The sequence below is a fragment of the Varroa destructor genome, unplaced genomic scaffold (genome assembly GCF_002443255.2).
Source record: "Varroa destructor unplaced genomic scaffold, Vdes_3.0 BEIS01000001.1, whole genome shotgun sequence".
Taxonomy (NCBI): Eukaryota; Metazoa; Arthropoda; class Arachnida; order Mesostigmata; family Varroidae; genus Varroa; species Varroa destructor.
In genome coordinates, this window is record NW_019211454.1 from 54,791,663 (window position 1) to 54,816,191 (window position 24,529).

Consider the following 24,529-nt stretch of genomic DNA (forward strand, 5'->3'; position numbering starts at 1 on the left):
TAAAACAGGACAATAACCGATATCGACGATAATAAATAATTGCGTTTGAATTGCTAATGTTCAGGCATGGGACACCTAATCTGATATTTTTTGAGAAAAAATACCAGTCGCTCACCAGTTATATTATATGTCAATTGGTTCATTATATCAGTATAAAGGGACAATTTTTTTTGTCCTAGGCTAAATTGAATACTTGTAAATAGAAGGAAACTATACACACATTACTTCGAGCAGTTTCCAAAAGAACTCCCTCCCTGAGGCGGATACCTGCAGTATTGTGTAGAGTAGTACGAAAGAGTTTGCTTTCAAATTTACTTGAACAATTCTATATACAATTGACCGAAAAATCGAACTCCAGGTCAACGATGCATGGGCTAAAGACGACAGGTAAGCGAACCAATTGTGAGTTTTACGAAAACTCTTAGGAACGAAATACATGTTTCCACGGTGTTTAACAGTTAAAGCAAAAGCGTTAAACAGGATATTATTATTAAAACAGGATAAATTGCCGATAAATTGACCGAATTTCATAGCTATGGTTCTTTTAATCCCGCCTTAACGGTCTACAAAAGCTCCATTAATGCGGCGGTTCTAAGAGATGGTGTCTAAATTAGTCGTGAGTGAAATATTTGAGTATATTGTACTCTAAATCTGCTTCATTCTGCGATCAGTGAGAGAAATACAAAGGTTCTCTCCATTTTAGCTTTTTTTCATGAGATCTAAAAGCGATTCCTTGCAATCGGCTCTGTATTGATTTCTTGATGTCATAGGCTTCATTTTGTATTGAGCGTGCAGTAAGCCCAGGGCAAGTAGTTTTCGTAATCAAATAACTTGATTAATAGTGCTTACTAATTTTCGAAAATTTGGTGAAGGGAACGAACAAGCGCACGTTGGAGTAGCGCCCATTTTTCTTGATAAAGCAGTAAACACGCAGTAAACGGTAAAAGCAGTGAACAGCTGTGAACAGAGTCCATCGGTTGTTTAGTGCGCTAGAATCGAAATTGGTGCCATTGTTGCTTTGTTTCACTGCTGCTCCGATCAGCGATTTCAATGTCGCCATCTCGAACAAGCGGAAAATGAGTTGTTCCAGAATGGGCCGCATGCACCAATCCGGTTCGTGAAAAAGTCAAAGCGAAGGCTCGATACGCAAGCTCTATTTTGTGTGTAATCTTCCCCATGTGATTGACGTGTGCTCTTATGTTATTATGTATATTTACTCAACCTGTTTGTGATAGCGGGTGGGGGCCAATTGGAATGACATTGTATTGTTGTTCAAAGCGCGTGGATCGTCACAACTAAGTGCGTTTTCAAAGTGCTACAATAAAACAGTCGATATTATGTTTAGACTGTTGGAAGAAACCGTTCGCCGCTTGGCGTTCGAGTAAATATGAACTATATAGAACAGGCACGCCTCGGAAGTTGCGTAGACAGAAAATGTGGCTTGTTTTTCAAGGTCTTGTCTATGCTATAGTTTACCTAAAGATTCATGGCCCATCATATCTCTTCAGTATGTCTCAGTAATGCAAGAGTATTTCACTTTATTTTACTTTCTCGTAAAAGATTCATTTTATGAACAATTCTATACACTCACATATGCCAGTATATTTTTTGAAGTCACTCCGAGTGTGTCTCATTGAATTCGCTCTATCGATTCTATTAAGACGTCGCCTAGCTAGTGTTCAATAGATAGGTAGACCTGAACAATTTTCGTACGTCTTTTGCAACGTTCATTACACATTTTATATAATAGAGTTAATACAAAGTCAATGAAAGGAGGGCTTTTTGAGTGCAAGACAAAGCGAAGGATTAAAAGATCACTAGTATTAATTAATAGAGAATTAGATCCACTGTATACGGCGTCCGTAATCATTGTAAACCAACTGACGAACAAGTGGGACATTTTATGAGCTGACAATCTTTTGTGCAATCGTGTAATCGAGTCAAAGCAAGGCTAGTTACATGAGTAAATGTATAACGGAATTAGAGCTTGCACATAAGCCAATAAATGGATTCCCTTTTCGCTATGCACTGATTAACTCAAATAACTATTTATTTTCCGATATAAACAACGATTTCTCTTATGATATGCAACAATCTTAGCGGGGCAAACATACGTGCTTCCATGGCTCCTGTCCAGCGGACAAACAAATGACGCTTATATGGAAGGGTCATTTTTTTTATCATTCCCTATCATACAGTAACAACTGTCCGCCAGTTCGGCAAATTCCCACGATTAGGTACGTCTAGGTTACATGATCAGTTCCAGCGGTGTGTCGCCTGTTTTCAGACGCCAAGCGTTCTAAATAAGAAAAAACAGCAATTCCTAACAAATTGTCTAATAAACTATGGCAATAGGAGAACTGAACATAAAGACGAATAGGCAGCTGTTGCCTGCTACTTATCTCGCACTTTCCCGCACTCTCTCTCGCTCTCCCTGCGTATAGACTGTTAACATGGACGTTCTCCATCTCGAAGCGATATTACGTTGCCAGCATTTGTGGCTGCTTTGACTAGTGGAGATCGCATCGGTAGCGGCAGTGTTCTTATGAGATCTACCACTCGGGTTCGCTTTCTCCAGCAGCAAAAGAAGAAGCATTGAGGATATTCACCTAGTCACTAACAAGCCGCCATACGTAAGCAAGTGTATTTTTACCCCTCTGAGTCAAATCATTATCGAATATTCTGCGTGGCGAAACTAAAGTTCGGGTGTAATGCCAAACTGTAGTAAAATGGCTTTTTAGATAAAGAAAGAAAAAAAAAATCAGCACATAGTACGCTAGCGTAGATTGTCAATTGAATCGCCATTAAAGCGTTAGTCTCGAGACGTGAAAATCGGCTTCTAACTGTTCTCGGCGACTGTGAAACGATGGAGTCCGTGCGTGTGCCTAATGTGATATCTAACCTAAGCAATCGGGCATATGGCGCATCGATTTGATGATGGGTTCTAAGATCATTGGACGAGCGGTACTGTGACACTTTTCAGTCAGACATGGATATTACAAATCGAGTAAGTGGCTGTTAAATGTGTTTAAGTAATGAATACAACTAGGACTTGTTTGCTATACCTCGAAAGATATTTGCTTATTCATTTGTAATATCTATTTATTAAATGTATAGCTAAAGTTCAAATGCTCTCTGGACCTACACTTAACAAAAACTAAAATCAAATTTAGATAGGAATCACTGAAGACTGCTCGGTCATGCTGAATTAGGGCCAGATAAGAACAGAACGGTATCGTCAGTCTACTTGTCTATAATAAAAAAAAAAGCAGTGGCAATTTTGCCTAGGGAAAACGATGCCCAATGCTGCTCGATTGTAATAAATTTCATCGTAGCTGACCGTGGTCCCAACGATAGCCCATGCATAGGCAGTAATTCGTTTTCGACTCAGTGTAAACTGAAAGTGCTCCGGTATAATAACTTGAATATAAACACAGCAGGTAGCCATTGTTACCTAAAATATAATACGACATTAACTTGACTACGGATATTAGTATCATTATTATGATTGGAATCAGTCTTGCGCAAGGTTTACAAGGTGGAAGCTACTCGAATCTTGTCGTAGTCGACACGTTTAAAATAATTGGTCTAACTTGAATTATCGAAGCTGCTCCTGTAATCGAGCATTTATAACATATTGGTTAGTTGTATGAGGAGCGATACTTTTTAGCCATTTTCTAGGTGTGTTATGAATTGTTGGATAACGTTGGTTTAGTATGAAATAGTACGAGAATTAAAAGGTTAATTGTTTTGGCCTCTATAGAAGCAAATATACTGCTATTTCAAGAGAAAGCACAAATCCGTGAAAACTCCAAAGATTCTACGGTGTATTGCAGTGTTTTGCGCGGTATTACTATTTGTGGCACACGGAATTGCGAGTCGACTCGATCATTTGTCGGGAGCTCGGGAGAACTGCGGTTCCGTTTCTACCTAAGGCCGTACATTGTGACTGTAGTAAACATACGTTCACCGTTGTCTAACGGCGTATTAGTAGCGGCTGAGCATCAGCTAACCGAGCGAAATTGGATTCGTGTACTCTGTTATGTTACTATTTTAATCTGTTAACTGATTATAATCATATCTTAAAACTATTTTGGAGAAACTATATTCTTTTTTTTTTATTAATAATGGAGATTATTATCAGCACTTGAGTTCTTTATTATTAAAATAATGAATGCTTTTTTGTTCTTATTGCAACCATCTGTATAGGGTTTTTTTTTTTTAGAAAAGGTCAGATTGTAAGGTACGCATATGTGTGAACTCCGGTTTTGATAAAATTATGGTCATTCTACAAATGTCAGTGTTTATTGTTTTACATTTAATAAGGAGTCGTACCCGTTATGAGCGATCGTTGACTATCGCATATTTGATAATAGCGCCATAAAGAATTGATATTTTCCGATATGAACTTTGGAGCAAGGATGCAGCATGGTAGAGTAACGCTTATACGGGACATGGTTGATCGGCGCTGATTGTTACCCGAATATTTGCCGTGAAAATCGAAGAGACCTTTTATTCTGTTTATATGAACGGGCTAGCATGGATTTCTGCGGAATTACAGAACTGGAAATGGTATGGGGGAAAATAATTCCCCATTGCGTCTCTTAAGCCATAAACATACATGCACGAAACTGCTTAGAGCAACTGCTCACCGCCTGAATGCTTGGCAGACTCGTTGACTGTCTCACGCGGGGCTACTATGATCGTTGAATGATACAGTCATCTCTTCTGGTACTGCAAAGCTTTGGGATGATTGAAAGAAACAAGGGCACAAAGCATGGCTACGACCGCTCAGGGTATCACTAACTGGAAACTCTGAGGTAGCTCATCTCTGGACACCCGTTCCGGAGATTGCCAATTTCTCTTGTGAGACGGTACCCACTTACACCTTGTTAAATTCAGACTGCTCGACCTTAATCAAAGGTGGGCATTTTTTCAGTTTCCGCTCGTCTTTTTCTTTAAAAACGTTCATTTCCCTAGCTTGCTGTAACGACGCTCATTTGTTTGTGCGGCTTGAATTGAAGCGTACGAGCGATTAGAGTACTACATAACAAAGCACCAGCGGTACCATCACGCAGCTGTAAGTGCCAGCCAGAGTGCGTTGAAACGAGATCAAATTTTTGATTCACATTTCCTATTTAACTCTTTTTCTGCTCAAAAATCCCTATTGTATGGCATAACCTCTACTACAAGGGAGAGCAGTTAAGCCTATGAGCTGAATGAATGTCTCCTCAGACGCGTGCATCGGCGACGCTTCCGATGAAATTTATACTTCGGTGTGCAAGCTGCATAATCCAGCGTACAAGAGCATTTCAAGCACTTGGCCGCTTTCCTATCAGGAAATAAGAATACGCTTAAAGGTGCGAACCGATAAATCATTTGGTCACCTCCAGCGAAGTGTTTCCTCACAAGGATCGATGTCAGTACTTAAAAGGGAGTAATCATTCGCTCCGTGACATTACTTCGCAAATTAACAAAAATTAGTGGCGCAGAAAACACAGCGCATATAATGGGGTTTGTTAGCTTCCTAATAACTAATTATACTATTCAGCTGTCTAATATTATTGTTAATAGCCCTATAAAGATTGCTGTTAATGGTAATTCTCAATCCCTAAAAAAGCTTGGATTGAAGGTATACGTATGCCGATAAAGGGTCCCGCTTTTCAAATTTATAAAGTCATTTGAGATCCCTATAGTGAGAATATTGTAAAATATGGTGTAGCTATGATGTACAGTAGACAAGTTGCGTGTATCGTCGAGCAAATATTACTATCATCAATGACCTGTTCACCTTAGAAAAGCTTTTACACAAATGCTTATGTCAAAAGGAGGGGTACAACTGTACCAGAACAGCCTGATCACCCAACAGTCGAACATTATTATTTTGGCGGACTATAGTCGCCTTTAAGATCATAGATCAGGCATAGAAAGGCAGGTGCTGTTATATTCGTGAGTCGAGCACAGAACGCCTCTCTTCGTAAACGATTATTAATTATGTTTTTTTTTCCGATTTGTCATGGTATCTCCGTGCAAGTAGAATGCAGTCGCACATTTTATAGACGACTTCTGCTTAGATAGCTCTAGCTGGTTCGTTGCACTAACCAAGCTGCCTCTAAAACACTTCGGGACAAATGACAGATGGATATTTTCTTACAGAGAACTAAAGGATGAATAAAAGACTTGGAATCGCTGGTCGTTGCGAAGTTCCCTACGCTTTCCATGGAACTACGTAGCAAAGCGTGCTAGGGCCTTATCGTAACCTTTAACCCAATATTAAAATTAATGTTTGAAATCTACGTGCCGTACTTAATATTTATGCTGGCTTACTTATATGCACCCACAAGCTCGAACTGCGGAAGAAACAGGTTTTATAATTGCGATTATAAAATACATTCCCGATTATTTGACTAAAAGATTTTCGAATATATTTCCTTGTGCTTTATTAAAAACAGGCCTCAAGCCTTATTTTAACCAAACATATTTGTACGAAGTTCAAATACAAAACAAGATGAACCACTATGACAATAAATAATTGAATAATAAGCAGCAACTAGGCGTCCGAAGATATTCATGTATGAACTCATGCATGAATAATATCATGTAACGCATAGATTAATATAGAAGACTCGTACTGCTACGTATCTTTTTCTGTTAGTACTATGCGGGTTACTCTGTCCTTACTATAAATGTGTCACCCTAACGATACCCACATGTAACCATATAGCGTTCATAACATATGCTCGTTGGAGTCGTTTTTATATTATCAGAACACAAGAAGCAGAAGTGAGTGTTCTGATGCTCATTGTAAATGCATCTTCACCTTGATTCAGAAAGTGTGTCATTCACATGCAGCACGAGTCTGAGTGGAGGTCTGGGGGGGGAGCGAGATGAGCGCAGGAACGCAGCAGTTCCCCCTTCAAGTGGCGACTGCAGATGACGCTGTTGAATAATCGGGTGAAGTTGGTGATGTATCGAGATGTCAACGACAGACCTGCGGCTCAACAGTATTTCCAGTAATAGATAGGGGGTGCGAGACAAAGAGATTGAGAAAGAGAGATACAAAATTTCCCACGCATAGTTCAAGGCTAGACATTATGTGGACGGATCAACACGAACTCTGTTCTGCTGTCATCCCTGACTAGTCCGTTCGATTGTGGTGAGAATCCACCCATGATCCCTATTTAATCTACAAGGATTCTTATAACACTAGACCACTACACAGAAACGTAATGACAATTAATATCATAAGTATCGCAAACTAGGGATACTAGATGACTTACATTCCTGATAGATCTACTTGATAAAGAAGATATATTCGAAATAACTACAAAAAAAAATTCTAACTAATGAAGACAAAACGTCATACAGCTAGATTGAATAAGCTTCTTAGGTAGAAAGCTTTTACTGCCCAATTTATGTGGTAGATTTAATTTCGAATTTATCACATTATTTCAGTATTAGTTACCTGTGAGCTTCAATGTGGAGTTATCGCTCCGTTGATGGACCAATTTTCGCGTGTAGTATGCAAACGGCTGTTAGTCGATTATATTTTGCTTTAGCCTCCAACCACTGTATCTATTTGTTTGTTTTTTTCAACGTGTATTTTTTTCTATATTCTATACAACTGCGCGCGCTGTTTTTCGTTTCCTATCCCAGGTGAACAGAGCAGCGATCCGTAGTCCACCTTTTATCGAATTAGACAACGCAGATAATCTTGACGAACCGTCCTTCAAAGTTGTGGTAGTGAGTAGAATCAAAAGTTTTTGTGTGCATTTTTGGGCAGGAGAAAGTCAGAGATGCTGAAACGAGAAAAAAGGAAAGTTTAAATAGAAAAGACAGGCCGTATATATCGGACACTTTTCGCGATTCTCTGAACCATTTCATAAAGATGCGCACCCGAAACTTACTCGCCTTTGAAATATCAACAGGAATATGTTTTATAAAATACGGAGGACGCTCTAATTTTGTCTACTCGCTTTTCTAAGTAGACAACTGCAGTTGCAATGGTTAGAAAACGTTTTGTAGGGCAATGAGGGTTATAGTAATAGCAGTACAATCCATGAATTTTGCTCCTTATTTTTCGTTTTCTACTGGTCATCACAGCAGTACCCAGTTAGTAACTGTGAGTCGTTCTGAAACGTGTGTTGACGGATTTGGATTTGATAGAAATTTAGAGCTTTCGGTACAGGGTTTGCTGTGAACGTTCTTGTGGCCGAGTAATGTTTCAGGGTGATTTGGTATGACTTGTGAGATACCTAATGTATCTGTGAGCTCGCTAAAGGAGATTCAGTGATGCTTTTACCACCTTCGCTGTGATGGATCGTCCAGGACGAAGATCGTTTTTACAGTTTTCTTCCTTTTCGTTGCGAAACCATTGGTACCGCTGAGGCACTCAACACTGAATTTCAATCTCGCTCCAAAGGCCTTCTCCAGGATCGGCGGCACATACAAGCTCATTATTTTTTCAGAAAAACAAAAAATGCTTAGAAGCGTGCTTGCCAGATATAAGGCATGCGTTCTAGCTTGGTTTGTGAACTGTGGAAAAACTGGTAGGCAGGCTCAGCTGCAGGCCAATCCCTGAACAATGAAAGTGGGGCGTTTCGTAAATACTTTTTCGACACAGTCGTATATAACATATCTAGAGATAATTATATTCTTAAAAAGGACGGGTATTCGTTGGGCGGCTGGCTGGCCGATATTTTGGCTTGGGCAAGCTGAAAAATAGCTAAATGCTAAGCAGATGTACGTCTGGCATTTAGCCAATCTCTTTGGGATTAAGTGAGTTCCAAGGGAAGCAGAAAGTGTACGTCGAACATAGAACAACGTTTCGTTGAGTGAAGTTCTGTAAAGCTCACAGTCCCGATATTTAGCCACTTATTTAACTTCGCAGCTGGATCGGAAAGGGCATAGCCAGTCTTCGAAAAAGCAGTTTTTGTGGTTGCTTCTAAACAGAGATGTCCTTTTGTGTTTCTAATACGGATTTTTGCCCTTACCAGTTTGTTTTACAGAAGTTCCAAGGTAACGATGCAAATAAAATGTACAATAAAAGTATACAAGCTATTTATTGCATGCTGGATACATGCTTTGCTTGGATTCAGCACGAGATCCATACAGAAAGTAATACCGAAGACCGTTCAGATGGTGCGATATGGAAATAGCAATCAAAAAATATGGTACGCTACGTCATATAATCAGCGGCATGGACACGCGAAGCCTGGGTTCCGCAAATTAGACGTAAACATAGTGTTCCCATGAGTATTTTCATGCCATGTACTTATACGTAGATTAAACATTGCTCCAGTACCTAATGTGTAAACAGCGACTTTTGTTGGAGCCCGCTTTATATCGAATGGCTGAGTTAATTGCCACGCTACGAAACATTGTAAGAGAATAAATATTGATATATTATAATCAGGACACCAGCTATATGTCGCTGGTTTAATTCGGTAAATACTTTTTAATAAAGGATTGCATTCCCTCTTCTAACTAAATATCAGCGCTTTTAATTATATACTCGAAAAGACCTGTCGAGCTACAAGTAAGCAACAACCTCTTAAATATAATAAGAATTTAGGATCAGTCATCTGATTGCCGAAGCGTTCTTGAAAATTTCTATTGTATAATACAGACTTAAATAATGATATGGCACTTTTTGCTGCACTAGGAGATCTGTCTCAGATTTATAGGGGCGAACCGTAGAAACAATCCGATTTATTTATACTGTTACTAACTATTAACTTGATCAGGCAACCCCTTAGTGGTTGAACCCATCAGCAAAAGCGCTATTAGTCGTCGAGCAAAATCGATGGAAACATTTTTTCTTTTGAGCTGACTTTTGACAGGCCAGACTGAACAACCATGAACTATTTTATATTTAAAAATGTTGCTAGGTTAGCTTTTTTTAACTTATTAAACAAGAAGTTATCTTAGAATACATCCTACTTTTTATATAATTTCCACTATTTAACTGGTTAGTACACAGATAAATGCTTGATTATTAGGCTAGTAAAGACTAAATAACTATTTGGTATATTCATGAGAGGTGGTCTGAAATATCTTCAAAGTACAACAAGCCTCTGTACATCACATTCGTTTGTTTATTACAACCGACACAATGGCTCAATTACAGCTTTTTTTTTTATATATATAAGGAAATATAAATGTAAGTATTGGACTTTCTCTACTTTCCATTTGCCCTCGGTCCTACATGTATTTTATGAAGCAATTTACATTGCTTAAGCCTATCGCACCATTATTAGATAACTAATATCAAACAATATTATCATCTTTTTATTCGAATCATTAGGATTTATAATACTTTAATTAATTTTATCTAAGAGCCAATAATATCCTTTTTCTTAAAAAATAACTAACTAACAGACGACCGTATAGCCCGTGTGATATTTGCATAGCATGAAAACCGGGCTTAAGTGTGTGTATTTCATAACTTGGTACTTGGGTCTTAGAACTTACGTGAAATACATGATCAAGACGCGACCGTCGAAAGCTACAGAACGATTTTCGATTACTGTTTCCAGTTAGTTAAATACAGTTAAAAGTTTCGGTATGCTGAGATTTCCGATGCTGTCACTTCTTGACATCAAAGCTATTAAGCTCGAAGATTGGTGACGAATCTATTTTCAAGTCAATAAGCTAGTACCAGATGGCCAACGTTGTTTAGGAATAAACGAGTAAACGTAAGATATGTGTTCGTTTTTTATTCGTATATGATTTTATTGCTTGTTTAAGGACGTCTCGCTGCTTATTACGTGCAGTACTTATTACAGCTTATTAGTATAAGAGCTACAAAGCGCATCACGAGGAGAGCCTTGACGTTCTAAAATATTTAATGTTTCCTTGCTATTGAGTTAAAAACCATAATGGTCTTATATGAAGGGGAAAGCTGTTTCGCAAGGCGATGTGCACGGGCCAACTTCGTAAGGATGTCATGGCCTACATGTGCCCTTGGGGACCACTTGTAATCACTAGGGCACCATCGCCTTACAATGACGTCATATTTCACGATCAACAGAGAGCAGATGCAAAGTAGCAGAAAACGTCTAAGCAAATTCAGCCGGTATTGATATATTTATACGAACGTTGACGTTACTTTGTTTGGTAGAAAAATGTAAAAATCAAGAATAAAATTGATGCCACTTCTTTGTTTTATAGTAAGCTTATCAGTGTGTTAACCTACTACTAAAACGTTTAAAAGGAAGACGGATGCCTTTTTTGTGCGGAAACCTGTGTTTTGGATGTTCTCGGCTATGCTGACACATTGAAATACCTTTGACGAGGCTGAACATGTACTCAGATGTACATAAAACAATCGATGAAAATGATGTGATACAAGCGTGTAGTACAATCATTTTCATCGATTTTTACATTCTATTTTGAAAACGACGGTCTTCGCAGGACAATATTCAGCCACTAATAGGTTACGAGTGCGCCAACATGAACTCATTACAGCACGATACTGTACAATCGTCGTTAATGGGCCATCTCGAACAGGAGCAAAGTATTGAACGTCAATGGAAGCAAATACGAGATGTTGAAGATTTCGCACATTCTTCGTCTAATTCCTACATACGATATGGCGCAAACATCGTTCACCAGGTGCCGTACCACCACGATCAGGTTCGTACGGATCATTGAAAATGACAATGCCAGACGGAATATATTATATTTTCTCAAGTTTATATTATTCCTCTATTATTTCCGTCTAATTGTTTTAAGAAATTTCTGAGTACTTCTGCGCCTATACGCTTATAGTGAGGTTTTTTTTGCATGCATATATCTTTAGCGTATAATGGCTTGCATGCTCTCTCTATACAGAGAGTTCTATTTTCTACTACTGTGTTTTCACGTCTAGGTGTCAACTTCAGTAGTGCTCCGTTTTTGCCGGACGCGAGTCTTGCGTTCCTATTGTCGGCTTTTAGCTGCGGTTGGATGGAAGCCACTCCTCGGCGATGGAACTATGCGCTACGATGCTTTGAGGAAGGTTATCAATATGGTGTATGTCCTTGCAGTGATCGGCCTTATCTTAGGTGGCCACATAATTACTATCAAGACCTACTACCGAAGGGATGCTATGAGGAATACCCGGTAGGCAAATTTTTAGTTCCGGTTCACCTTATATATCCATAATAGGTTTCCAAATGTGATAAATGTAATCATGCACTAGAATAATTATTGGACCAACTACTGAGTAAGGAATTATCTTAAGGTTACTTTGAATTAATTCCAGGAATATTTCAAAGTCTTTTATGTACATGTCCTTCCGTTTATTTAGATACGTCAAGACCGTTATTTAGTTTTATATATCTGAATGAACGTCCATTTGAATGTCCCGGAGAAGACTCTTTGCTCCCTTATGGATAGAACCTTGTCGAAAAATCGACCTGTGTATTTAAAAGTTTTTTAAGGAAAGCTTTCTGAACTCCTTTATTGTTAGGGGTATTAGGAGTTCCAAGAGTCCGGAGTTTTTCTGCTACACCGAAATTTCCTTCCTTTTGTAGGTATATTGAACGAAAGGATAACGCGCGTTATTTACGTTTATTTGTAACAAAAGTGAGGACGTGTCCATTTTGAGGTCCTGCTTTGAAATGTGAATATAACAACAGGTGATATGACATATTTATACATACTGTTGATATTGCACAGATTTATCTATTTGAGACCTTGTCACGATCAAATTCCTAGGTAATTCATCACTAGCTATTGTGAACTTCAAAATGAGACCTATTTTAGATATGCTAATATATATACAATAAGGCCTGACTTATTTTATTATTAATTAATTAAAGCTAGATTGGAAACATTCAGTGGGTATGATGGTGCATGTCAACGCAGCCATGACACTTTACTCAGAAACGTTTTATAGGATTTAACTAATCGCTAGAAGAACAGAAAATACTTCTAACGGAAATTTTTGTTGGGGTGACGAACGGCTACGGCGGCTAGTGGAAACCCTACCTACTCACATCAGTAGGCTGTTAATCTTATAGGAAGTTACAATAAAATGATTATTGTCTTTCATGAAAGTAAAACGCACAGTGTATAATAAGCCGCAACAAGAAAATAGTATATTTTGACGTTTACGTCTGTTCATGCATTGAACAAGCTACAGCCAAAGATTGCGGATTACCCTGTTAGGTATTTGACGATATGACGTATTATAGTAAGCTAATGAAACAATCTTGATGCTATCATAGGTAGAAAACTAGCTTTTCATTGCCAGATCATTAGCTAATAGATGAAGGCGAATATACATGCAGAATCTTAGACAGAAACGTCAATTCAAGACGTGCAATGTGTGGATAGTAATAGATCTACGTGTTATCTAGTAACGAAGAGGGGACGTTTTAAGCAGACGACCTGGCCTCGATCCCACACTTTCCCTCGTCTATAGTATATGCACCTCGTAAATATCTGTTATCGTTGTGGTGGACCTCGCTTTAATCTCTAGCGTCCACCCACGCGTACGGACAGACAGACATACAATTGTTGCATACTCCGTTGAAAGCAGACGAAATATAGACTAAAGTCAAAGGGGTTATAAGGGCAGATGCTTCTGATGTTGCCAATTCCCATGACATGCACTGCTTTTGCCGTTGAACGAAAATAACACAGAAGTTGGCGTCTGGGTACAAGCCACACATAGACGCTTGCGAAATGTCCTACAAAGCAACTCGTCGTAGTAGATGCTGTGTAATACACCCAGCAGGCAAAGTGGTAATTGTAGCAGTAGCTCTTGTCATTACAAGTTTGGAACGTGTACCCAACAGAGGCTAAGCGAATACACGAGAAAACTGATCATCGTTGTCAGGCGGTCTACTAATGGCGCCAACTAGGATAGTGGCTAAAAGAGCAAAGAGTAGCCATGAAAACCGGCTTTGTTGTGACCTGCGGGCCTTTTTTTCTCTGTCTAACGGCTAGTCTGTCGTTTTTTGTCTTTTTCTTCCGATACCTAGGAATTTCCCTGCTACTTGTCCCTGCCATATCATAGCTTTACCGTTGATTCTATGTACTGTCTGTTGAACTCCTAAGCAAAGCAGTCCCGAAGTGAATCATCATACAGAGAAGTGAAGAAGCTGCGGGATCCTTATGGGGCGCCAGATTCTGCGCTTCGACTAAACGCGCTAAGAAGGTGAATCCATACGGTAACAGAGCACGAAGTGGGCAACAGCGGCAACGATAACAGCGATCTGCACTAATGCTCAAGAAACCGGTGGCACGCGGTAGTCAGGCAGATAGCGAGCCCTCGCACTAGATTAAGCGATGGACGACGCGCCTCCTCTTTTGCTTACCTTCCCCTTTTTAACGGCCAGTTATCGTTAGTCGTTTACTTTTTACAGGACCAGGTGTGGGTGTGTTAGGTTAAACAGGTATGTCTCCGGCATTAGCTTAGTGGGTAACATATTTTCCTGCTAATCTTTTTGGGGCCTAGGTTCGAACCGGGCATAGATGCTCTTTGTTTCGCAACGGAAGCCAGTCGACTGAAACGTTTAATTGCGATGCTGAACGTAAAACTCGAAACATAGAGGTTAAACAGGTACATGTAAGCGAATACGAACGATCTTGGGCAGAGCTAGTAATTCGCAGACGTCGACTACCCTCAAAATCAACCCTACGATCATGGCTACATAAAAAGAGTCAGGCTTGAAAATGACTATATCTAGAAGGTACTGCTGTTACCACAACAGCGTCTGTGGAAATGCGTAGGCACGGTCTTTGCTTGGTAGTTATAACTGAGATCTTCCTAATGCCGGTCAAAACACAGGAACGTTTAGAACTGCGTTACCTGTCTATATGACGTGATTAAAATCAATTGGTGTCGTAGGCCAATTTTGTTGAGCTCTGCAAGCTGGCACGTATACTATCCCAATGGCAGATATAACAATGTGCCAAACGTTGCTCGGGTTTGATACCATGTTAAAACTTATCTTGGATACGGTCAGTGCTCGTTTGTTGCGCAGTACCCAAGTAAAATTTTGTGAAGCATTTCTACTATAACTGTTTGCTTACAGAGTTCCTGTTGCGAGACTCGACCTTCGAATAGGCTATTCTCATTGCAATACTTTATAGGCAATGTATAGGCATTTGGTAAGAAAACACTTACGAGCAATGGCAACTTCTTTATTTCTTGTGCAAAAAACTAATGATCACATAAAACACCTCGATGAAATTTAATTTTAAAAAACATCTATAATGGCTTTGCGAGTATGGTGGTAATTTAAAATCATATTGATCAGTAGGTCATCAAGTTTAACATCTAAATGTAGACATACACATAACAAGATATGATATTATAATAGATCATTATTATTTTTTTTTTTTTAAATTTGTGTAACCATCTGAGCCTCTTTAGGAGTGTCACAGTTGTCAATAAATGGCAAAAAAAAAAAAGTGCTTGAGCTGATGAATGGAGTAATATAATGAAATGCGTCTCTATTTGTATGTTTTATAATGTCGGCCAGTTGCCGCGAATTCCAGCTTTCTACCGTCCGTAATGGGGAGCCGGAACGCTGTTCGCTTTACCTCTTCTCCGTTTTTATCCTGCCAGCTACTGTACACTTCATCGCATTTATGATTATGCTAGTGCAAATGCGGAGCCAGGATAGCGAAGAGATCACTGCACTGGTCGAACGGGTAACATTAATACTTATCTAATTTGTGCGTAAATTTGACGTGATGTGAGGGCGTGGCAAATTCTGCGCCACCTTGATTAATATGGTGGACAATACGATAACTTTAACAAGAGCGGCCTTACAGGCGGCAAACTTAAACTGCGGGTATAGTTTTTACCACTCTGCACGTCTCTACAGAGTGCTACGTTTCACGACACGCTAGAACATCGTTTGTCATTTTTCAGGTTGTAATTAGGAACTGCTCATGCCACTTGACGTTCAAAAACAATGATGAGATGTTGTATCACCTTTGAGTGGCAGGCCATTACCTATGGGAGGACTAATTTCCCTCAATTTAAGGCACAGATAATCATACGGCTTAGACATTTAATAGTAAATCAATATACTTGCCTCACTGACATGAACTGTGTTTTCGCAATAGGATTTGCTATGACTACATAATTAAAACTACAGTCTATTATTTCTATGTCTATGATATTATCTGTCCACTAGAAGTCCAGAAACACACAACAACGAATGCAACAATCACACATTATGCACGTTGTCTGATGAAGAGCTAACGTTGACCAGGAGCCCAAAGGTTGCTTCCTTTATGCAGCTTTTGTTCTCTTTCGTTAGTTGAGCCCGTTGCATCATATTATGTAAAGAGAAATGGTCAGATATCCGGGAAACGTGTTCCAGATAACTTTTCTGGGTTTTCAGGGGCATAGATACCGCAATAGCGTCGTATTGTATACTGAATAGCGTGCTTATTTGAGTAACTGACGTTTCTACAGTGCAATGATCCGATGTACTATGATCACTGTATCGTAAGCAGCCAGAAAGTGATCGCCTGGTCAACCAGTTACTTAAAATTCAAAGCACGAAGAGAGCAAAAGTTTACAATGGGGATACTCGCGCCTTCCTCGCTGTAAGATTGTTCACAATATGCGTAGATATGTCGGTTAGCCGCCCTCGTCGCCACCTCGATTCGCTGTTATCGACCATCGTGGGCTGTCGTCAGCCACATCGTCCATATCCCGGCCAAGTAAGCAAGGAGTGTTCGGCGGAAGTTCGACAGGGGCTGAACGGGACTCGTCGGCTTTGTGAGAGTGGTGCATTTACGTAGAATTGGATAGTAAACTAGCAAAAAACCGCCATAAGGACAAAGGTATAGAAACCCAAAATCGCATCGAAACTACTGACCGACCGACCGACCGATTTCGCCACTGCCGTTGCTGTCGTCATCGCAATTGTCACAATGCTTGCCTGTTCGTGGGGCGTATCTTTTTCTACCACCGCCACGTCAGCGAAGGCCATCTAAGCGGTCTAGCGAACGATCGTATTGAACGATGTGAGCTAAGGGACCACTCGCTTTCCGAACTCCTGAGTCGACTTGTTACATAGCGGCTTGACTGGTTACTTCGGCCACAGGCCTACTCGGCCGCTCAGTACATGGAGAGCCCCAGCTGGCCACCTATGCATAGCTAGTTATGGACTCGTCTGCAGATACTTGTTTCTCTCATAGCTATAGGTACAGCCGGATCTACAATCTTCGCAGGTTCTGACCCCCATCATACACGAACATTGTAGGGGGTGACGGTAGTCGGATTGCAGGTAGCATCCAATTTACATGGTATTGCGTTAGTGTTAGGTTTTTTCGTACGAACAAAAGATGAGTGGTCTAACATAGGATGCAAGGAACGGCCCTCTTCTGCTGTGCGAGAATGCTGGCCGTCTTGATCATGGACGGTGCTTCTTGGTTGAACAAAAATATCGTTGACAAGTGTCGAACATTTTATGAAGTGGACCAATTCACAACGAGGGTGACTTATACACTACCATAAAGCTTCCTTTCCCAAAGAGGCATGATTCCACCTGTCTGATTCGCAAAGATACCATAGCAATAGACAGAGTATGTTTTGCTTTACGTATTCTATATAGAAAAGACATAAGCTACCAAGAACGCGGAAGGAACAAAATAAGGTTAACTCCGAACACAACTATCGTACGGGACGGCACAGCGGGATGATAGGACGGCTTAAGGACGGCCCCGCTGTAAGCAAATCAGTGCTGCCAACGAGATCGAAGGCCGGAAGAGTTAGAAGAAGGGTAACTATGCACAGGTAAACGGCGCATGCACGAATATAACCCACTTTCCGCAATAAGCGCCGGGGGGTCTTTGAGCTGATGCAAGATTGAAACTTATTATGCCTGGATTAGACGACCTACTTTTAGGGCCACTCCTTAATCTATAGAAAGAGTTTCCCACATTGGAGGTTTCTCGTCGCTTGACTACCTCTTTGCGGCACTGGTGCTGACCTTAGAATGATAACTGAGAAATGTTTCCGACTTCTCCGAAAAGTTAATGAAAATTTGCCTATATTAACATGACGTTCAGCAGTTCAGGTTTGTTGCTCTTTGAATTTTTGCATCGTTTAAGGCCATACAAGAGGTGGCTGTTGATATCATGCCGAAATAAAACGAGAACTTATGGACATAATTTGTTTCTACCATTTACTTATTATATGACTGTTTGCGATGTCGATGAAAAGCTGGAAAATATATTTTTGAGATACAAGCACGTGCGAACTTGCTCTTAGCCAACTCGTTCAGCCTAAAGACTGTTTAGTTTTTGCTGATTACCCCCAAAGCCTACTATACAAAACACGTACTAGTTTATATCATGCCAGTAAAGCGCTACAACCCATTGAAGTGCCTCATTTGCATCTGTTTTGCGGTTTCTGGCTTAACCTCTATATTTAACTTCCATACGATCATCTAGAAGGGTTCAGGAACTTCAGGCTCTGATCACGTATAACCTAACATAGGCCATTATGACTAGGCGACGGTTCACACATGTTATGGGTCGCTCTAATTATAAGAGAATACTGGGTAGTTGAATCTAGATATGATTTGCCCAGTAGTGTATGCTGCGACACCAATCGTACCTAAATCGTTATTCAATCATTAGTACAGGAGTTTGTGCATCCTGAACTAACACGTTAATAATTATGTAATGGATTTCGAAGCCATTAGTCTAGACCTAGCTATAGAAAGTTTTTGGTGGGTTGTAAATTTAGACTTTAGTTTAGAAGTCATTTTTATTTAGCTTCGAAATAAGCACAGGTCGAGGTCGGGGACAGGCTCGAAAGGTTCGATTCGGCTATGTAGATCGATAGAAGGTTTCATCTATGTTATACAGATAAAATAATACAGTAGTAGATAGCTATACAAACATTTGAAAATGTATGCTGAAGCGGTAGTAGAAATTCAATAAACGGAATCAGTCTGTACGAGCTTAGTATCAAACTTGCTCATAGTCGTAATCATCACTTCTCAAAATAGCTACTACGTGATTGCCAGTATGTGAGTCTGAAGTTAGGCCTAAGTTCATAGGTTTATGTATAAGGGGCAGCTTTTAAACCGTACGTTTATGTATCGGCAAAGTATTCCCTTTTGCCGATGTGGCGGAACAGAGAAAAGCTTGGCGTCAATCTAAGTAAGAGGAATCCATTTGATGATGTAGTTTATCATCGAAGAATATACATAAACAGTAGCATTTTCGAGCTGTAAGTTAACCTCACAAGGAATGCGTTAGCACGCTAGTGATTGCTAGAAATGACAGGACGTTGGAGCGAGCTCGCGTGAAGTGTGCACAAGCCCAGTCGCGTATAGCCACTGATAGAATAGGTTGTTTGACTTCGAGCAGCTCCCTACCCGGTGTTAGTGAGATCAAGGTCGGCTTGGCTATGATTCATTAGCTGCCATGCGTGCAGCCTGAGGGTTAACGGAAAGAGTTCGCCTCTGTGCATGATAGGTAGATGATGACGCATATTTAACGTATCGCTATATTTGAACTTCCGCAAGTTAACGGGTTCCTCTTATTTTGCACACTCTAGTATCTCGAAAGAACATATCCATTAACAAATATTTTTCATCTACTATATCGCCTATACGATGCCATAATATATGCGCAGGTGGCTAACGTCGCTATTCTTCAAGTAAAGCGATCACTTTGAACTGAGTTATAACAAGCATACAGTATCAATTATTTGTTAGTAAACCATAAAAGGATTTGACGGAATTTAATAGAAGAACAAAAACAAAAACGTAAGACTGGCTTATTTGTAGGTATTCCTCCAAACGACATCAGTATGGCAGATCGCTCGCCGAAAAATCCAAAAGCGTCTTAAAGCCGTTTACCTGCTCGGACTTCTATGGATCTTCTTGGCATTGGCAGCAAATATTATCAACATATTGTATCGCCTGAAAAACAACCAGATCAACTGCACTCGAAATGACAAATTGGTTCTGACCTTGCTTGTAATTGGTAAGTGCGAAATAAACTGTGAGATACATAAGTTGGCTCACGTATGTACTTTTAATTTATTAAGGTATTTTGTACTTAAAGTTATCACTTTAATGAGCTATTGTGTTGCATTTTTTTCGGAGTGTCAGCATCGCTAGTCTTGCGTTGTTTCAATATTGGAGTACCGCATTTTGTCAAATAACGCGTATTGTAATATAGTAATGAAAACAGTTACTTGCCATAACTGAGAAGCACTTGACGGTATATATTGAATTGAAAACCACCAGTACACGCTTATATTGTGTAGCCCTTAAACTTATCACAGAAAACGTTGATCACTGAGGGTGCAATGAAAAAGCTATTATATCGCTTTGTATCTTTTCTTATGAATACGATACGCCCGCCGTACGGTACAATTACCGATTTCGGCAAAAGCGGGCTTCGATCAAAATTAATGTTTTTTTGCCATTTGCTAGCATTGATTAGCGGAACAGGTGTAAGAAGACCCAATAGCTTAGTAGCTTTAACAGAGGAAGCATTAAAGTATTCGGATCGCATATTACTTCCTCCCTGAGAAATTATCTAACCTATGGCAAAATTACTGCGTTACAAAGGCTGCCGCCGAAAGAAAATCGAAGTACAGCTTAGAATAAGCGACCACAAATAAAACCCAAAAACAGACCTTGAGTGTTTCGGCAAACGTGTCTTTGGCGTCTTTTTCTTCAAACGTTTTTTGTCGGTCAGCCTTATTGGCGTTCAGTACTAACATTGCCAAAGCTGTATTGAGCATCCTTTATTTCTACATATCTACCCTAATTTTCTTTGTTGAATCTGACGTCGAAAGAATCTCGTTTCCTGCGAGATCACCTTTAACCCGCATGAATATCGTTGTCTTTTTTTACTGGTTCATGTTGGAAATTTCATTTCCACTGCAGGCTATAATGGCCATTGCATGGGTAGTGGTACTAAAACAAAGTTTCGGTCAAAAACTGACCTGCGAAATTTGATTTTGCTTAACTTGACTGGTTAGGTTCCTTTTGCGCTCTGAGCGAGAAAAAAATTTATGTCAGTGGTCGATCTTATTGAAGTTTTATTTCGAAAATGATTGCATCATTTTATGACTAAAACCGTTATCCAAACAAACTATTCTACAAAAAAAGAAAAAACTATGTGCGAATTGCAAGAAACTGAAAGATCCTCAGGCCGGTATCGATAATCCATCGTAAATACCCTCACTAGATTGAGAGCTCCAGTAACGTTTCGACAATAAGCAGGCATATTGTGACGATACGTAAGATCTTGCCAATTGCCGTCCTACAGGCTTTGACCAGGTCAACATGATTGAGCAAATTGTCGAGCCAGAAAAAAGCTCTCTGTATATACAGTTCAAAGATAACTGAAAAAAAAACCGGCTTCAGGATGAGACCGTGAGATCTACGCGTTTCAGCCGGACCAAAAAAAAAAGCCAAGAGAGCTTTTGGTCTGGCCTGTTTGAAAAGAGAGGTCTCCTGCAGGACCCTTTTTCTGTAGCGTATTCCTGCTAAATACAGGCAGATTGAGGATGTGATCTGGCGGAAAATCCCATTGTATGTTATCTAAGGGTCGATTAGATGACGGGAAACTTCAGCTCCGAAGAAAACTTTGTTGAGGTAAAAGGCCTTCACCAATCCCGTGATGTAGGCGCAAGATCAGCCTGTCGTTTCTTGATGTGGCAGTTCAGTACTGCTGATATAGTTTATATATATATATATTTGGCTTGCGTTAATCCTCATCGGATCCAGTATCGTACTACACGGGCGGCTTCTACCAGTAGGAAATACGTTTCTTCTGCCATTACTATGTCCATTGAAAAAAGAGTTTACGAAAGACGGTTCTAATGTCCAGAGTGAGCAATGGAGTATGCAGGTATTATAATAGGAACTTTTCATGTTCTTCATAATTTAATTAGCCATTCGAATCGAACGAAACCGGAAAAACTTACAAGTGTAGCAACTTTTTCACCTAAGGTATTATAGAATTCAATTGTTAGAAATAATTTCTTCTCCGAGACCTTTTTCTCAGCACTTCGCCGTGATCTTCTCAAGCATAATAATACATACACACACGGTGCAACCATAAATCATACAAACGATTGCGTTTCACAATTCCAAATGAATGAGCAAAAAGGCTAAGCAAATTACAGAAGATGATTGTCTCCTTAATTTAGTTCGGTATGTGACGCAGGACATCTGCTACAATGACCATGACCGAGAAACAAGTCATAACGTTTCTGTTAGTTTAGTGTACTGTTCTCTTCATTACGTCGCCTCAATATAATAGAGTTCAAATTATTTTCTTCGTCTAGGTCTTCTCGCGCACGACGTAGCGTCAATGTGCATGGCGGTAGCATACACCATCCATTGTCAGCTTGCGATAGTTTTCGTACAAAACCTTCAAATGTTGGTGCGGGATGGTAAGATCTCTCTACTTGCCTTTTACAAAGGCACCTGCGAAGCAACGTGCACCATTCGACAAGTGAATGGACTGCAATCAACAGCTGTTTTTCTTCAAACTGTGTGGTTACTCATCAGTACACTGGCATCAATAGTAGGTACTCCGCACTAGGGGGCAATGAACTGTATAAGGAATACATTGGAGATAGGGCTGGGACGATACCGAAAATGAAATAATTAACACTCAAGTATATGCAAATACAATATACGCTTTATAAATAAGTGTGAACTAGGCTTGTCTAAAATTCCGGGCTGAAAAAAATACGCATGATGACATAAAATGTTTGTTTACCCCGAATCTCTGACTTAATGTTGTATATAGTCGACACCAAGTAGCGCCTAGTTGTCGATGCTTTCGCGATACGTGATCTACTGTATATCCTAACATTTTTAAGACTCACGGAATAGATAGATATGCGAGGCAGCTCTGCTTCGATTGAATTCTTAAAGTTTATTTCGACCCATAAGACGTTCTCTATATACATAGGCTAACGATGCTTTACGCAATCTCTAAATTTCGCAGGTGGGTTTTGTGCAATCGATTGATTCAGAGGACTACCTTCGTCTGAGTGTGGCTATCATCTCGGTGCTTGTGTGGGGCTCGCTGCTTGTGGTGCCTCTTGGCCAGGCCGCAAGGTTGAGCGAGGTTTGCAACGGAATTAGAGATCTTGGCAGGGAACTCCGATCTCGACCACTCGTTTACCAGGTAAGACAATCTTAAGCAAGAAGTCATGAACATATAATTGTCTTTATTCGCATAGGTATTTATCATTGGGGAGATTTGAAGCAGCGACCTCTACTTTCTTTTGGCCAAAGGCTTGGCTTGTCAAGCCACCAGGTAGAAACGCGCTATATGTCATAAGTTAATGTTAACTGGATGAGAGCTTTTATTGGATGAGTGTAAATCTCCAAAACAGATGTGATACGCAAGAAGCAGGTTTACCTTCACTATCAAGAGATTCATTTGTTGCCTTTTTTAGGCTTTTTTTAAGTTCCGACACAATTTTCTATTTCTCCTGCTGCTATATAGGCGGTATACATCACTTCTATTCAGAGTATTTGACATGTGGCTGGCCACTTCGAACCAACGTTCCGCGACTGCCAGTTAGCCCCCATATCTTGTTTTCTACAGAAATATAGTATATCTACTAGCACCATGCGTATTTTGCACTTGGAGTGAGCCACCAATTAATCAACCGCTGTCATTATATCAATTATTTTTTTCAATAGTCACTCTCTATAATATAGCAGTTCGTGTAAGTAAAGCCTAGTAAAATTGTAGTACGGTTATGGAAAAGGCGTTAAATTGACTGTTTGTGGGCCACAAAAAGGTTAACCATTATTCTGTCAATTGAACAGTAAAAAAATTGCGTATAACGTAATGCTGACGTCAATATGTGGGTATCAGAAAAGCGCAATTGGCCATAGATTTAACGTAATTCAAGTTCTAGATTGCTCGTAAAAATATAGCTCGTATTTTTGTACAGGTGAGTAGATTAATATAATAACCATACATTGTTTGGATATGACTGCTTAATAAAAAGTTAAGATTGAAATTAGCTTGAAAAAAGACAATGTAAAACAAAGCTTCTTAAATGAGTGTTTTTGTTTTTTTCTGGCGCTTTTCACTACTATAGGACACGTCCTTGCAGGAACTCGATTCGCTAGTCCTGTTCACAGCCAGCTTCAATCTGACGGCTGAACTCTGCTCGGTTCGCATAACAAAGGAAAGGCTCACACTGTGCTGTCTCGTCGTTGCCGTAATAATCTACGGGTCGGCGCACTTTGACCTATTGCACTTCTGAAGGCCATTATTTATATGAAATAATATCATCCATTTATCAGATAATGCAGACGTAATAAAAGAGGAGATACAAACATTTTATCGCGAAGCCAAGTGCATTGTCAGTCGGGAACGGCGAATGTGCGCGGTAGAAAACGATTTTCTTGTTGGAAGTAGCCTTTAATAGAGTTCATTGGGCAGTTTATTTCAGGAAATGCGATAGCTTTAATTAGCCATAGCAAATTCAAGGATTCAATTTCGAAACCCAGGACCCGAATAAGGGTGAGGTCCTAGACTGCTGCGAAGCGTCTGT

At 39.9% G+C, this 24,529-nt stretch overlaps 2 protein-coding genes across 17 annotated transcripts in view; one reads left to right on the plus strand and one right to left on the minus strand.

Annotated features, from left to right (window-relative positions):
* The first annotated feature begins 583 nt into the window (after positions 1 to 583).
* Positions 584 to 24,325, plus strand: GrlHz (Gustatory receptor-like Holozoa). Of its 16 annotated transcripts, XM_086976804.1 has the most exons (10): positions 812 to 1,113; positions 2,445 to 3,007; positions 11,416 to 11,637; positions 11,873 to 12,105; positions 15,480 to 15,651; positions 17,574 to 17,741; positions 19,764 to 19,962; positions 22,286 to 22,527; positions 22,957 to 23,139; positions 24,071 to 24,325. In XM_086976804.1, exons 2-10 carry the CDS (start codon positions 2,990 to 2,992, stop codon positions 24,236 to 24,238), a joined length of 1,605 nt encoding a protein of 534 aa, XP_086832930.1. In that variant the 5' UTR covers positions 812 to 1,113; positions 2,445 to 2,989; the 3' UTR covers positions 24,239 to 24,325. The 16 variants fall into 16 exon arrangements, with proteins under 16 accessions (XP_086832931.1, XP_086832934.1, XP_086832937.1 ...); XM_086976805.1 differs by lacking the exons at positions 812 to 1,113; positions 2,445 to 3,007 and adding an exon at positions 584 to 616; XM_086976808.1 differs by lacking the exons at positions 812 to 1,113; positions 2,445 to 3,007 and adding an exon at positions 584 to 616 and having other exon boundaries at positions 11,470 to 11,637.
* The window catches only part of LOC111243211 (uncharacterized), an 83,576-nt gene continuing 64,937 nt past the window's right edge, over positions 5,891 to 24,529 (minus strand). The window contains exons 8-9 of the mRNA XM_086976822.1: positions 7,466 to 7,799; positions 5,891 to 6,991 (exon numbers count right to left, since the gene is read on the minus strand). The gene's annotated coding sequence lies outside the window, so the exon portion shown is untranslated. The remainder of the gene's footprint in view (positions 6,992 to 7,465; positions 7,800 to 24,529) is intronic.

Excerpts from the sequence above, each read along its gene's own strand:
- GrlHz (XM_086976802.1), top strand. The coding sequence starts at position 1,388 with ATGAACTATATAGAACAGGCACGCCTCGGAAGTTGCGTAGACAGAAAA. Across the intron at positions 12,106-15,479 it reads GATGCTATGAGGAATACCCG|TTGCCGCGAATTCCAGCTTT; the intron begins GTAGGCAAATTT and ends AATGTCGGCCAG. Across the intron at positions 22,528-22,956 it reads TCAGTACACTGGCATCAATA|GTGGGTTTTGTGCAATCGAT; the intron begins GTAGGTACTCCG and ends TAAATTTCGCAG.